Here is a 14414-nt window from a genome sequence, read left to right on the forward strand (position 1 = left end):
CGCGGCCAAGCCCGGCCGTGCCCCCCAGCCCTACCCAGCTTGTTCCTTTCTTGGGCATTTTCACGTCATACCTGGAGAGCATGTGGGAGCCCTTAGACCCGGATTTACGTTCTTCCCTAACGAACAGCAGCACGTCAGAGTTATAGAATCATAGAATGGTTTGGGTTGGAAGGGACCTTAAAGATCATCCAGTTCCAACCCCCCTGCCATGGGCAGGGACACCTTCCACTAGACCAGGTTGCTCAAAGCCACATCCAGCCTGGCCTTGAACACTTCCAGGGATGGGGCATCCACAGCTTCTCTGGGCAACCTGTTCCAGTGCCTCACCACCCTCTCCGGAAAGAATTTCTTCCTGACATCTAATCTAAACCTCCCTGATTTCAATTTATACCCAGTTAAAGTGTGATATTTTTAAAAAAATAGCTTTGGCTTTCCGAGCACAAGAGTTTGTGTGACTTCTCGTGCCCTTCTTCCTGGTGCAGGGCAAACAGTTCACAGGAACTAGCAGTTGGGTTTTAAATCTCCGCGGAGGACTCTGGAGCCAAACAGAAGGAGGGAGCGGACAAGACTCGGAGCCCTCTGCGTCCCAGTGCTCTCCCTGGCTGACGGCACGCTGGCGAGGCTGTGGTCTGCTGAGATCTCTGCAGGTTTGTAGATCCGGCTGACAAGCTCCTGCTCCGTGCAGCCTGGCTGGGAGCTGTGGCCCTTTATTGCCCTTCCCATGTCTGAGCCCTTCTGGACTGGGCAGCTGTGGGGAAAAAGCGCGGCTCGGGGATGCCCTCAGCCCTCGAGGTCTGACAGGCGTGGAGAGCCCTGGTGAAGTGTGTGAGGATGCTGTGGATTTCGGCAATGGCAGTAGGAGTTGTGGGATCACGTAGGCACTTACATTCCCTGCACCACCGCCTCCTTGCACCCTCAGGCAAGAGCTGCCAGGAGACTGCGCTGGGTCGTAGCTGAAAAAAGCAGATATCCAGCCCATTGGGCAGGTCGTAGCCGAAAAAGGCGAGTATCTAGCCTGACAGGTGCCCTTGGCAGCTGCTGCTTTGCTGTATATTTAACAGAGCATCCGAACACCGCCGTCCTCTCCCCACCTGGCCCTGCCTCCCTAGCTCACCCTGGCTTGCGGCACTTGCTTCTCCATCCTTCCAACACGCTCCAGAAACCCTCTGGCAGCACGCTTGAGTTCACTACACCTACTGGGAAAGATCTTCAAGCATAATAATTTTATTAAATCCTCTAAGTCTTTTTTTCCCCCTTCACCTCTCACCCTGAGGACAAAGCTCTCCAAAGCGAGCAGGGTTTCTCTGGGTAATGTCCTTGCTCGTTCATCTGTCTGAAGCAATTACTGTGGCTTCCTCAGGGATTATTTTTCAGACAAAGTGTTGACATTTTTCCCCCGTTGGGCGTCAAGTGTGTGTACCTGTGGTGGTAACTTCTGAGTGGCAGAAGTCTAACGAGAGGAATGCCCTGTGGTTAATGAGGTGTTGGAAGACAGCACGGCTAAACCTGGCGTTATGCTTTCCAACTTTCCAGTTTAATCAGAAACCTGGACCTCCTGGTCATGCACTCATTCATTTTTTGAGTTGAGTGACAACCCAGACTTTCACAGGGAAAGCAACCACAGTGTTTAAGCAAGGTGTTGATGCTGTTGGCTATCCATGTTGCTCCCTCATGCCCAGCTTTGTGTTTGCCATTGGAACATTGTCTGTAGCCTTTTCCAGCTGCAGGAGTCCCCAGAGCTCCGGTACCGGGGACATCGGTGGTGGCTGGGTCCTTCTCTTGTCCCTTCTCCTCCTGCAGCTCATTGGTCTAAATCCAGGATTTGGGCAGATATTCATCCCTTACTGGACACTGCCAGGTACTGGTTTAAAAACCAATCTTCTCGGCTCTCCTCCACTGCAGGTAAGTGATCACAAGTTTGTAGCAGCACAGAGAGAAGAGGTGGAGGGGTTCAGCCTGCATCCCTGCCTTCAAAACGGGTGCTGCAGATGTAGGACCTGATGAGATGAGGATAATGCTGACACCCCCACGGGGTAGCCCTTGGCAGATGAAGGGCTGTGGGGAACCGTGCGCCTGCTCCTCACCTGCCATTAGCCTGAACCACCTTTGCCGAGAGCTGAGAGAGGGTGTTTTACCACTCGGGCAATGAGAAGCACGCACATGGTTTGGGGTGGCAGCAGAGCTGATGGATCACTACTTGCTCACCTTTTAGAGCTGGGATCGTGTACGCTTGGTACGAGTACACATGTTTGGATGTGTAAAATAAGGCAAACGGTAAAATGCTCACAGGGGTTTGCCATTTCAGGGGTAACCAGCTGGCTTATCTGTGATGTGGTGATATTGAAAACCCCAAAGTTAGCCTACTACTGTGCTTAATTGGTTTTTTTGGGTGGTGAGGAGGAAGGTGCCTGTGCAGAGTAGATCTTTTGCAAGCATTATTTTCTTCCTTCTTTTAATTAAAATGTTTTAGTTGGTGTATACAGTAAAAAGATGCCTTTTTGGCTGTTGGGAATTCTAAGTGAAAACTGGAAATTGATATTTGTAGCCTTTCAAAGCATTCAGTGTGCACACAGTAAATACCTGCAAGACCACGCATCTGACCTTGTCATGGGCAGCTGTACGGAAACTTCGCCGTGAAAAGGTCATCAGCACATGGCATCCCACAGCTCTGCAGGAGGAGCAGAAATTGCCCCTCGTCTTCATCTCCCCACAGTTCCCCCAGGTGAGAAACAGCACGGATGGGCTGTAGCCATGGGGAGGTGCAAGGAGGGTGCAGGGTGCCGGTAGGGTTGGTGTCCACCGGTTAGCAATGGCCCCTGTGCTGCCAAAGCTGCCCTACGTTCCTTCTCTGCCCCGGCTCTGCTGTTCCCACGCCAGTTCCCTGTTTGCCTGGGAGAATGATTAAGATTAACCGCGATGTTATCGGTGCTGGGGAAGAGATTCCAGAGCCAGCAAGTGCAGAAGTTCAGGAGTACGGTAATTAGAGCAATTCTAAAGTGCAGTAATTAGTGACTCATTACTGCTGCAGAAATAGGCAAGGCATAGTGCCTTCTATTCCTACCTCCCATGTGGAGATGGCTTATCTGGGGTTTGCCAGGAGCTCTTGTCCCATGTCCCTGTCGCCAATGGCAGGAATGGAAAAAGTGACCAGGGGGGCCCAGGGAAGCTGTGGGGTGAGCTCGGTCTGCTCCCCAGAGCAAAGGCCCCAGTGCTGTGCCGGAAACATGGACTTTGAGTTTATACCTGCTGGCACGAGGCCGGGCGGTAATGGTTCCTCTATCACGTGGGGCTGGGCAGGTCCCCCCCACCCTCCGGCGTAACGCAGGTCACCCCCCAGGAGCTCAGCGCATCGACCAGTGGGTCTGCCAGCTCATTTATCTTTATTATTTGCAAATCAGGGTGAGATAATGGATAAACCTGTGCAGCAGGTTGTGGGGCAGATGATAGTCCCCAGCCATGATCACTCAGGACCCTATTTACTGATGAATAAGGAAAGTCCCAGCAGGTGGGGCAGTGGGAGGGGAAGCATGAGGAAAAGTGTTTAGGAGGCACGAGGCTCGATGGCTCTGTGCCTGTCCCCACCCAGCTTGTGGCCCAGGGTAAAGGAGATAAAGTCCACCTCATCCCTCAGCCGCATGAACTGCAGCAAGTCCTGGTTTCCCTGGATTATGGTTTTTTCCCCATTCACTAGAAGTGCAAAATTGGGGTTACCACTGTAGAAAGAATGGAGAGTGCACAGGCTGTGGCCATCCGTCCGTGTGGTGGAAGTGGCATCCACAGTGTCCGAGCAGGCTGTGTCACCCACCTTGGCTCAGGGTCCCCCAGCTCCATCTGCGCATGTCCCCACTTGGGCGCTGCCGCTGGAGAAGACACTTTTGTGTCTCCTCACGAAGCTTATCCCTGTGTTGACGAAGCACCGTGCTCCATTTTCACCACTCTCCACCTTCCCCCGAGAGATTTAGACATTTTTACTCCAGCCCTTCTTAACTGAAGACCAAATACAGCCTGGTGCAGCGTTTCCTATCAAACTTTATTGTTCTGCCACTGTACCAGCACGTTTATTTACACCTCGAAGCCGAGACCGACAGCCTGAGCTGAAGGAGTCGGCAGCGCTCCCCGTGCCACGGTGCCAGGGATGGGCCGCACGGCGCTGCCGCAGCTCCAGCTCTCCCTAAATGAAGGATTCCCGTGCTTTCATTTCCTCGGCTGCCGACTCGGTCCCATCGACCGCGGCACCCCCGGCCACGTCTCCGCACACGCCTCGCCCGCAGCCGGGCTGTGACAGGTCACGTGTGTGCAACGGAGTTAAACCTACTCCCAAGTTACTTTTTAATGCAGTATCACCAGGAAAAGGTTTGTTAGAGGCTTTGGGCTACTCTACACATGAGGAAACTCACTTGCCACTCGGGAAGAAGCAATTAGAGAAGCGCTGACTCAGCAAGGCTTTGCCCCAGTGGTGCCTGGGCTGACCTGTCCCACCCGTGCAGCTCGTGCCCAGTCACTGCCGGCACCTGAAGTGCCTGAGGTGGCAGGGATGGCTCTTGAGCAGCTCAGGAGATCTGCTTCATGCGGGGAGAGGAGAAAGCCAGCTTCAGGGAGGGTTTGGGAGTCACCAAGGGGACCTAGTGCCATTTTTAGAGCCCCATTTAGCCAGTCGCTGGGGGCTGTGGGAGGAAACCCCTGGGAACGTGGTGCGATGCACAGCCACCGTCACGCGGTTCCTGCTGCACCATCACATCCTCAACGTCGCCTTCAGATGCTCCCACTCTGCCCCATCCTCACTGGGACAAAATCAAGGGGCTTTGGTGCCTGGATTTACTTAGGAATGGATTGTAAGAGACAGGTTTACTTAATAAATAGATACAATTTACGTGTGGCAGGTACTAGAAGGAATATAGCAATATTCATGTTGTAAGGGAGGCTGAGATGTTGAGGCTTGCAGCTGATGCTGGTTGAGCTTAGTGCATTGAGGATAGCTGCAAGGATTTAACCTGGCTGGCACCGATAACAGGATGGTGCAATCTGAAATTGCTTGAAGGGCATCCTAAAAGCTACATACTTAGATGGATAAATGTGTTAATACAGTGTATCCAGGGAGCTTTTGCCTTAGAATGACTGGGGACAGTCAAAGCGTGTGGTCCCCTGGTATACTGGGGTGTCTTGGGGTGCCCTTGGTGACATTTCTGGGTGCATGCCTGGGGCAGGTTTGTGCATGTCCCTGGGAGCTGCAGCGTGGTCATGGCACGAGCCAGCCCCGCGCTGCTGACAGACAGCAGAGAGCGGGGGAGGCGGGGCTGCCAGTGGACTTTGGGGGGTTCTGGGGCTTTCCCCCTCATCCCTGCAAAGCTTCGTGGAGAGTGGAGGAGCTCTGCATTGTCTATGTCTGGTAAAGCCTTCACCTAAAGCTCGGAGCTCTAATTTTTGGCTCTGTCATACTAGCCAAAAAGAGGGAAAAGGAGGAGGTGATGGTTGGGTTTTGGGGTTCAGGTAATCTCTGAGCTCCCGGGTCAGGGCTTAGTCAGCTGAGACGGGCAGCGGAAGGAAGAGGATCGCCTTCTGGCCATAGTGAGTCCGCGGCCCCAGCTTGCTGCTCCCATTCTTCTTCAGACCAACAAACCAGTTCTTATCCGCGTGCTTTTTGGAGACGTAGGTGTTGTAATGGTTTTCTTCGATCCTTTCAAGGAACAGGCACTCCTCGCCCAGTAACTGCTGAAAGAGAGCCCCGGGTAATGACAGTGAGATGGGGCGATGCCATAGGGAGGAGGATGTGTGTTCCTAATGCGGCAATCCTGGCTCAGGCACTCCCTGCCTAGGATGCTGTCCAGACCCACCTCCGAGATCTTTGTTCCCCAGTAAAGTTCATATTTAAAGTATGGAGGTAAGTAGCCTTAGAATCATGGAATCTTTTAGGTTGGAAGAGACTTTTAGGATCATCCAGTCCAACCATTAATCCAACACTGCTGATACCACCACTAAACCATGTCCCTGAGTGACTTATCTACATCTCTTGAACCCCTCCTGGGGTGGTGACTCCCCCATCCCTGGGCAGCCTGTTCCAATCCTGACAGCCCTTTTCAGGAAGACATTTTCCCTAATATCCAATCTAAACCACGCCTGGCACAACCTGAGGCCGTTTCCTCTTATCCTATTACTTGTCTCTTGGGAGAAGAGACCGACCCCCAGTTTTCTGCACCCTCCTTTCAGGGAGCTGTAGGGAGCGATGAGGTCTTCCCTGAGCCTCCTCTTCTCCAGGCTAAAGAACCCCTTGATTTTGTCCCCTGGGCTACTCCTACAGTAGCTGGTCCATGACCTGGGCATTTTATTTGGCAGGAACCAAGCCCAGCCTGGCACTCTGTAAGCCGGCCCTGGCGCTGGCTCCTGCTCTGGCACTAACCTGTCCGGTGGCAGGTGCGGGTTCAAGACATGAGCACAGGGAACAAAACAGCTCTTTGGCGAGGCTAAGCAGCCTGTGACCAGGATGACATGTCGCACACTTTGCTATAAATGGATCTAGTCTCAAAGAACCAGGTTATTTTTGGTAAGTCCATGCCCTACAGTTCCCGAGCACAGGAGGGTAAGCTCCTGCCTTGCACAATCCCGCTCACACCGGGATGCCATGGATGCTGTCACTGCCTCTGGCACAGGGCTCGGTGCAACCAGGATCCAGTCGTGCGTGAGGTAAAGGGTGTTATTTGATTATTTTTTTATTTTCTGCTCAAAATAAAGCTGGACGGAGAGTGGCTGTCCAGCTACCAAAATAACAAACAGGCTAATTGTTGCTTGCGGTTTGCATTACTCAGAGCTACGAGATTTCCCAAACCTCAAACCCTCCTCGTGTCTGGTCCCACGTGAACCTCCTACTTACTGAGCCATAGAGCAGCCCGTTGGTGTCCATCGCCAGGTACTGCCCGGACTTGGTGCTCTTTATATACACCTCTCCCACGCTTTCCGCGCTCAGCTGGAGTTGAACTGCAAGTAAAAATACAACAAGAGTAAAGGGAAAATAGGCAAAGGAAGAAAATGAAGGTTGTCCGACATAATATCCAAGCTGCTAGGAAAGTTAGCAGGAGGTGTTTGTTGGGAAGTCTGGCTTACAAAGAGTTTATAAGAAACAGTGCAGTGTGTAATAAAAGCAGCTCCTTGTACCCTCTCCTTCAAAGAAATCCCACAGCCATGCTTTAGGAACCAAAGACCGATTTTTTTTTCCTTATTTTACATCAAAGGAAGGGCAGCCTTTTGGTTAAAATGCTGGAACGGAACACAGGAGATTGGGGTTTTAATTCTGGCTCTAATTTACAAATTTCTCATGTGGTTTTGACAAGACACTTAAGGAGTGACATATGAAGAAGTATTTCGAGAGCTAAACCAGGGACAGGCAGGCTTTGGATGCTTGTGTTGCCAAACCCTGATCCAAAGCATCCCATCCGGCAGTGTGCCGCGGCTGGGCTACCCGGCGCGTCGTAGGCGGATAGTGGAGGCATAGAAAGGGCTGATCTTCATCCTAAAAAATACCTCCTGTAGGTAGCCATGAGTCTTAGATTGTCCTAGTTTGTGGCACCAACGTGAATTTGATGCCAAAGCAAGGTCTGAGCCTGCCAGCGCGCTGGCTGGGCAGGAGCGATGGGTTCGTGGTGATGCTGCATTGCTTCATGCAGCCCACGGGGCACCGGCTTTCTGTCCCCGTCCCCGATGCTGGGCTCAACTAGAAACTCTGGGGTAAAAAAGCTGCTCATTGGTCTAGTACTGCAGTGGGGGAGCAGCTCAGCTGCAGGCTGGGGTGTCCAGGCCACCTCCCTCCTCTGCTCGACACCCAACCTGACCCAGCAGATTTAACCTTTCTCTTTGTCTGGTTACTTTGGTTTTCTCCATGGGTTCCTTTTTTTTCCTTTCTTTGCTAATTACAGGAGTCTCGGAAAATGGCTTAAACTTGGTTCATGTTCTTGTTTAACGTATTTATCAGGAAGAGGCCTTTTGGTTGGAGGGAAGCGTTGCGAGGACAGCTCTCCAGCACTCGGAGAGGACGCCGTGCCACTCTCATGGGTTGGCAGGAAATTTATCGTGTGAACCACCAGCATCCCCGCCGGCACGTGCGGAGGGCTGCGGTTGTGGCCAGAGTGCGACTGGCAAAATCCAACTCTTCCAAATGATCATTCCCATCTCCTGGTCAGCTTTTTTTTTTTCCTAAGCTTCTACCATAGAGCTTTGTAACAGGAATATTTAGGTTGGTTTGAATGAGGTATGAACAGATGCCTCAGCACCAGCTCCTTCCCTCTTTTATCCATTTTTTGTCTGAGGTTACTCTCGGCATGGCAGAAGCCCTCATCCAGTGAAATCTTTGCTATAACGGTTCACCTTCTTCATTTTTGGTGTTTCCTGCTCAGTAAATGATGCTTAATTAGTACATTGGCCGGGTGCACGTTTGCAGTGACGTGCAGTCCCGGTGCTTGCCTGGTTACAGCTGGGAGCCAGCAAACCCTGCTGTGGGAGAGCCCCCAGCCCGCCTTGCATTCGCTGCTGTGCTGCAGCCCCAGGAGGTGACCAAGGAGAAATCCAGCTGGGAAAGAGGGAAACCAGATAGAAATTATGATACTGTCCTAAAAAATGCCTCTGAGAGAGGGGAGCAGGGGGACTCTCCAGCTGCCAATGGGGATGTTAAGGGATAGAGAAGGGCTGGTCCAGAGGAAGGAGCTCATGCACAAATTCTTGCTGGTTTTACAGGTCTTTACAGAGATTTCCTTCCATGAAGTAATGGGATGAAAGAGAGAAAATAAGGCTGTTTGTGAGCACAGGCTTCATCCTCAAGGGTCTACAATGTCCTGGTAAGTTTTCTTCTCATCACATGGTGCAAGCTTGAGATGTCCATACGAGCTGCAGGCGTTCCCGTGCCTCATCCCTCCCAGGCACCTCTCTCCCTACTCTCACCCCAGGTCTCCTGTACGGAGCTGGTGAGCTCTGCTCTGGCCGGTGCTTGTCCCAGCTGTATAAGCAGTGTCCCGCGGCAGAGGACATGCTACGAGGAGCGGTGCTGAGCAGCTCTGGCATTTGCCAGGTGCAGGGGCTGTACGGCAGGCAGCTGTCGGTGCGGAGAGGCAGGGTACCTCGCCGGCAGGGCTGCTCCACTGGCACGCAGCCCTTCCAGGAGTTTCCTCTGTAAATATTTGTACATTTGGATATCCGAGTTTACGAGATCGTTTACAGGAGGTTCCTTTCTGGCAAATGTTTCCAAACACGTGGCCCCAGGCCAGCAGTCGGTGAGGTGCGAGCGTGCCGGAGCGCAGCGGGGTGCCATATCCAGGAGTGCTGCCCGTGCTCACTGCCTGCGTGCATGCTGCGGCCACAGGAAATAGTAGCTGAAGAGGAAACCCTCACTCCAAGGTGCCGGGCTCGCTTTCCCGGGGGACAAAGCCTGGGCTGTGTGGCAGCATCCATGCCATGAGATGGCTGGGGTGCAGGGGCTGGGCACTTGTGTCCTCATTAGTGCTCTGTGTCCCCCGAGATGCTGCCTTGCTGCTGGCTCTGCCAACCTGTGCTGAGCTCCCCAGGGCATCTCTGCATCCCCCATTGACTCCAGCAGAATCTCAGTTCTGGAAAAATGTCCCAGAGATGCTGGTTGAGCTTGTTCATCCTGTCCTGCCTGTGGCTCCTGTGAGTCCAGTCCTGTCTTCTGCAGATCCTTTGGGTCAGCGTCCTCCCCTGCCTCTTGCAGGGGTCTGAGAAGGGTTATGTGCCTGGTTTACGCCAGGCTGGAGGCTGCCTGCCCTGCGCTGTGTTTATCCAGCCTGGGTGAGCTCATCCTCACCGTCCCCCAGCTGCCGTGTGCTGCGTGAGTGTGGGGAAACGGCGTTTATACTTAACACTCTGCTATAAACTGCCTTTCATTAGAACAACAATAACAAGAAGAAAGGTTAAGTTTGGGGGAGAAAACCACATGTACGCTTGTGGTTTAAAGAAAATAAAAGCGCTTTTCTTAGAATTTGTAAGGCAGGCTTGGCTCCTCCCAGCCCTTCTTTCTAACCAGACAGGAGCCTGGCAGGTCCCAGCTATATCCCAGTAAATGTTCAGGATATGGCGTACCCGGAGGTTCCTGCCAGGAGCTGCGGTGCAAGCAGTGGGGAAGAGTCCTGTGGGGAGGTTTGCTGTGCTGCCTGTCCAGCTCCCCTTGGGCGTTGGTTTAAAGGACCCTCTCGAGCGTTGTAGGGATGCAATAGCCCTGAAAGCTTAAAACTTCCCAAGCAATTCCTTGGATTTTGTGTCTTTGTCCTTACACAGCACTTTTCCGTGGCTTGCTGGGCAGTCACTGCTGACGGCCTGGATGGGCTCAGCAGCGAGAGGTCTGAGGGCAAGGGTCTTCTTGCTGTCAGGGCAGGGAGTCAGCTCCCAGCTAATGCTTTGTGTGATCTGGTCAGAGCAGGAGACCATCGGCACGGTGGCTGCTGCTGGTTGTGTGAGCTGCTGGCAGGGAAAGGGTTCTTGATGCCTTCGGTGACATGGGCAGCTACTGAGGAGACAAACATGCACCTTTCCTTGCCGGGCAGGATAGCGTTATTAATTTTTGATATTACAGTTTGCTCTAAGGTGAGACAGCGCAGCACTTGGTAATTGTAGCATTTACAAAAACGTCACTTTTTGGTGAGCCCCGCCAGCTTCTGGGATGAACTTTGATGCCAACTATGGAGAACGAACGTGCTCCCGGAAAGGTGGTGGGGTGTGCAAATGGTAAGATGAGCGTTGGTATTGTGGTCGGTTCATCCCAGCAACAGGTCCCCAGCGTCCCATGGGCTGGAGCCACTGCCTCACCGACTGCGGGGAACAGGAGTGGGCAAGGGGAGACTCTGGCCAAGGATGGCCCGTTAAATCTGTGCATGTTAAATGTCTTGAAACTCCCTCAGCATACAGTAAGCCATACTTGTTTTCAGAAAAAGCAGTGAGAGGTAACATGAGTGTGTTTCTAAAGTCCTAAGTCACAAAATAACTCTCTCCTGATCCTTGCCCCTGTTGGGCTTATGCATCCTGCAGGAATTTAATTTGCTGCGTTAAGGGGAGAGGAAAGTTCCCCAGAGGGACACTATGTGCAGAACATACGGATAAAATCCCTTCTGCGACCTGCTCGGACCCGCCAAGGAGCCCGGCTGCACTGCACTGCTGGGAAACGTCACGTTGGCTCAGCCCATGGTTGTGCCAAACCTGAACCTTCCGACCCAGAGCAAACGCAGAGGTACCACAGAATGACGCGTGGTGGCTGCGTGTGTAGGATGGGAGGCTGCTCCGAAGCCTTTTATCCAGCTGCCAGCTTGCTGTGTGAGCCAGCCGTGCTGCCATTAGCACCTTGGTCCATGGTCTGTCATGCTCTGCCTGCCTGCCATTATTTAGATAACCAGTTTCAGACTTAATACTCCTGCTAAGGTGAAATAGTTTACACCCTGTGCCTCCCGGGGCTCTGCGTACCAGCTACAGGCATGTTTGGGGTGTGTGCTGACCTCCTGGAAGGTCTGTTGCCACCAGGAGAAAACAGAGCCTGGTACAGAGCTCGTCTTCTCCAGCTCCCCCCTTCCCGGCTGATAAAATCATAGGAGTAAGGAACACCAAGACACGTCGGGTTTGCTTACTGTGCTGGTCGCTTCGGTCCCTGGTCCCATCCACTTTGCCATCTGGGAGGATCCGTAGGAAGTGGCCTCCGTTGCTGCAGTACAGGAGTTTGGGTTTCTTGTAGTTGCCTGGCGGCAGGTTGAACTTTTCGGTCAGGGCAGTGAAGGTAGTGATTTCCCCTTCGGCCATCTCTCAGCCTCTCCCAGTGGCCGGGCTGCAAGAGATGTGGTGGGAAATGGCAGGAGCGGTGGCACCGAGTGCTTGGCACACGCTGCTGCTGCCAGGCTTTTAAAGGGAGGGGAGGGAGGCCGGTGGTCCCCGGCCGGTGCCCGGGCTGGCTGCGGGGCAGGTGATTCACACCGCGGGTGATGGCTCCAGCAGTGACACAGCCCAAAAGCTGATGCTCCTCCAGCGTGGGAGGAGGGGGGGTCGTCTCCTCGCTGGGCGTAGCCCGGCTGGTGGGGCTCTGTCCTTTTTATCTTAGTGAATTCTGTTTTCTTTCTGCTTTCTATTGACGTACGTGCTAAAATTATATGCTCAAAAAAAAAACCCAAAAAAAAGGCTGGAAAACCACCTGGTGTCTGATTGAAACCCGCGGGAGGCAGGAAAGGAGCCCAGGCTAATAACCCCCTCCACTATTATAACTTTCAGACACGGTTATGAGTAGGTATTGCAACACGTCCTGCGTGCCAGATAGCAAATATTACCTCATACCTTGGCACGCTGCGTCTCACCTGGCCAAGGCTCTCGCGTCCTGAAGGTCAGAACAAACCTTGGATGCTGTGGGAGGTGAGCCGGGGAGTAGGAGGATGTCACTGCCCGGGAGGCAGGCAGGAGATTTACCCATCCACTGATCGATCGCATATGGAAAAGGGGAACTCTGAGTCTACCACGTTTGTAGTTATACCACGTTTGTACAGCCTTGCATCTCATTAAAAGTGCTAAAAAGGGAAAGGCAAAGCTCTGGTTGATGCCGAAGGGTGTAAGAGGGGATGGACACACCATCTTGTGCTTGTGCTCCTTCCTATGGGGCTCCCGTGCTCTCCGGGGGGACTGGGGAAACTGTCCATCTCTCCAACACTTCCTCTGTGCTCCTTTGTCTTTAGACTCCCAACTCATGAATAGATCTGTTTTCTGGAGGTTGGAATTCTGCATGCTCGTGAAAGCTGGTTGCACGACAGGCTGATGGGCCCCGGTACAGCCGAACACGTTGGCATGTCAACAGCCCTGTCACAACTTCTGATGGCCAAATGATGCCCCTGTCCCACAGGTCCTGAAACCATGAGGTATCCAGCTAAGGTGAGTCTGGGTTTTTTTAATTAAGTATAAAATACATGGCTACTATGTGGAGGAAACCAGAAATATCTCGCCTACCGTGGGTTAAAACAAGGTTGGAGGTTGACTCAAGTACATTAAAATTGTCCTTGGCTTTGGATGCAATCCTATATATAGGATTGGAAGGAGATGTTGTGGATAGCCTCTGTCAAACACCCCTTCAGAATGAGTGTGGCTGCACTGAAAAGTGCAGTTAATCCCAACTGCCATCTAGCTGATCAGACAAAGATCATCCAGAAAACTCCGAACAGGCAAGAAGCCAGCTAAACCCAGGAGTCCTTTAAGGTCTTGTCAGGCTTCAGTTAATGAGATCAGTGTCTCCTGAACTGGGCTCTGGTGAGTTCAGTGGAAACACTGCAGTTGGTTTCACTTTGGAAAGTGTTATTTCCTCCATTAAAGCAGAAATCATATTTATTCCAGGGCGTGTGACTCAGCTGGGATCAGGCAGCATCGCCTCCTGATGGGGCCCATTCCCCATTCCCAATTCGGACTGCAGCCACCTCGATGGAGCAGTCACTTCCCAGGCAGTTCAGACACCACATATGGGAATGGAAAGCATTTACAACAGGTAAAATACTTTTTAGGAATTCAGGGTCTGGCTTTCCTCCACCTGTTACTTCTCCCAAAGGATTCCTGAAGCATCCTGTGTTTAGTGCCGGGCTGACAGGTAAGGGTGATCCAAGAACTGCCTCCACGTGCGGGGTTAGCATATCTTGGATAAACAAGGATTTTATTCATCCTAAGTTTTAGTAAACCATTGCATGAGATGGATTTCCTCACCCCGGAAAGGATTCAAGATCAGCAAAGGGTTTCCTTGTGCACTGAGTGCTCCAGGAGCTGCCGTGCAGTTCTGACCGGCACAGCCAGCTGGCGAGGGCTGCCTTCCCATCAAAGGGCTGGCACTGCGAGGCACGGCTCCAATTCCTTGGACTATGGATCCTCTTAGAAGGACTTAATGGATGATTAGGCAAAGCATATGATAAGTATGTACTAGACCATTTTGTGCATATCAGCAGAATGCATCGGCTCGTTTCTACTCCGTGTTTATGGCTAGGTGATGTTGTCTCTAACTGTGTGATTAACTGCGTAATGAAATATTTATCAGTCAGGATTTACCCTTTGTAAGTGGAATATGTGGCATAAAGAGTGACCAAAATGTGGACATTTTAATAGGGAGGCTGGATTTGGCTGTTCTATGCCACCCCAGCCCTGCTTCAGCTCCTGTCTCATCCTCCTGCTCAGCAGAGGCAGCCCTGGGGATGGGTGGGTGTTTTGGGGATGGATGCATGTTTTGGGGACAGAACGTCCCTGTGCAGAGCCCGGGTGGGTGATGGCCCGCTGACAGCATCAGAGCCATGCGTGCTTCTGCGTGGCTTTGAGGCTGGGACATCCCAGCTGCTGCTTCAAGCTGGGGCATCCAGTGTGACTTCTGAGCAAACTGGTGAGGAGACAGGAAAACAAGGTGATGCTCCGCTTTCTAATTATCTTCCAGC

General features: G+C 52.4%; 1 protein-coding gene across 2 annotated transcripts; it reads right to left on the bottom strand.

Annotated features, from left to right (window-relative positions):
• Positions 1-5514: 5514 nt before the first annotated feature.
• On the bottom strand, positions 5515-11775 carry FGF1 (fibroblast growth factor 1 (acidic)). Of its 2 annotated transcripts, none has more exons than XM_010159063.1 (3): positions 11607-11775; positions 6866-6969; positions 5515-5706 (listed from the first exon to the last, which is right to left on the bottom strand). In XM_010159063.1, exons 1-3 carry the CDS (start codon positions 11773-11775, stop codon positions 5515-5517), a joined length of 465 nt encoding a protein of 154 aa, XP_010157365.1. The 2 variants fall into 2 exon arrangements, with proteins under 2 accessions (XP_010157365.1, XP_010157364.1); XM_010159062.1 differs by having other exon boundaries at positions 5515-5709.
• Positions 11776-14414: the final 2639 nt, after the last annotated feature.

Source organism: Eurypyga helias, unplaced genomic scaffold (assembly GCF_000690775.1).
Source record: "Eurypyga helias isolate BGI_N326 unplaced genomic scaffold, ASM69077v1 scaffold35449, whole genome shotgun sequence".
Classification (NCBI taxonomy): domain Eukaryota; kingdom Metazoa; phylum Chordata; class Aves; order Eurypygiformes; family Eurypygidae; genus Eurypyga; species Eurypyga helias.

Coding starts and splice junctions, on each gene's coding strand:
- FGF1 (XM_010159062.1), bottom strand. CDS start 11,775: ATGGCCGAAGGGGAAATCACTACCTTCACTGCCCTGACCGAAAAGTTC. Junction 6,970..11,606: donor GGACCGAAGCGACCAGCACA/GTAAGCAAACCC, acceptor TTTTACTTGCAG/TTCAACTCCAGCTGAGCGCG. Junction 5,710..6,865: donor ACGGGCTGCTCTATGGCTCA/GTAAGTAGGAGG, acceptor GCTCTCTTTCAG/CAGTTACTGGGCGAGGAGTG.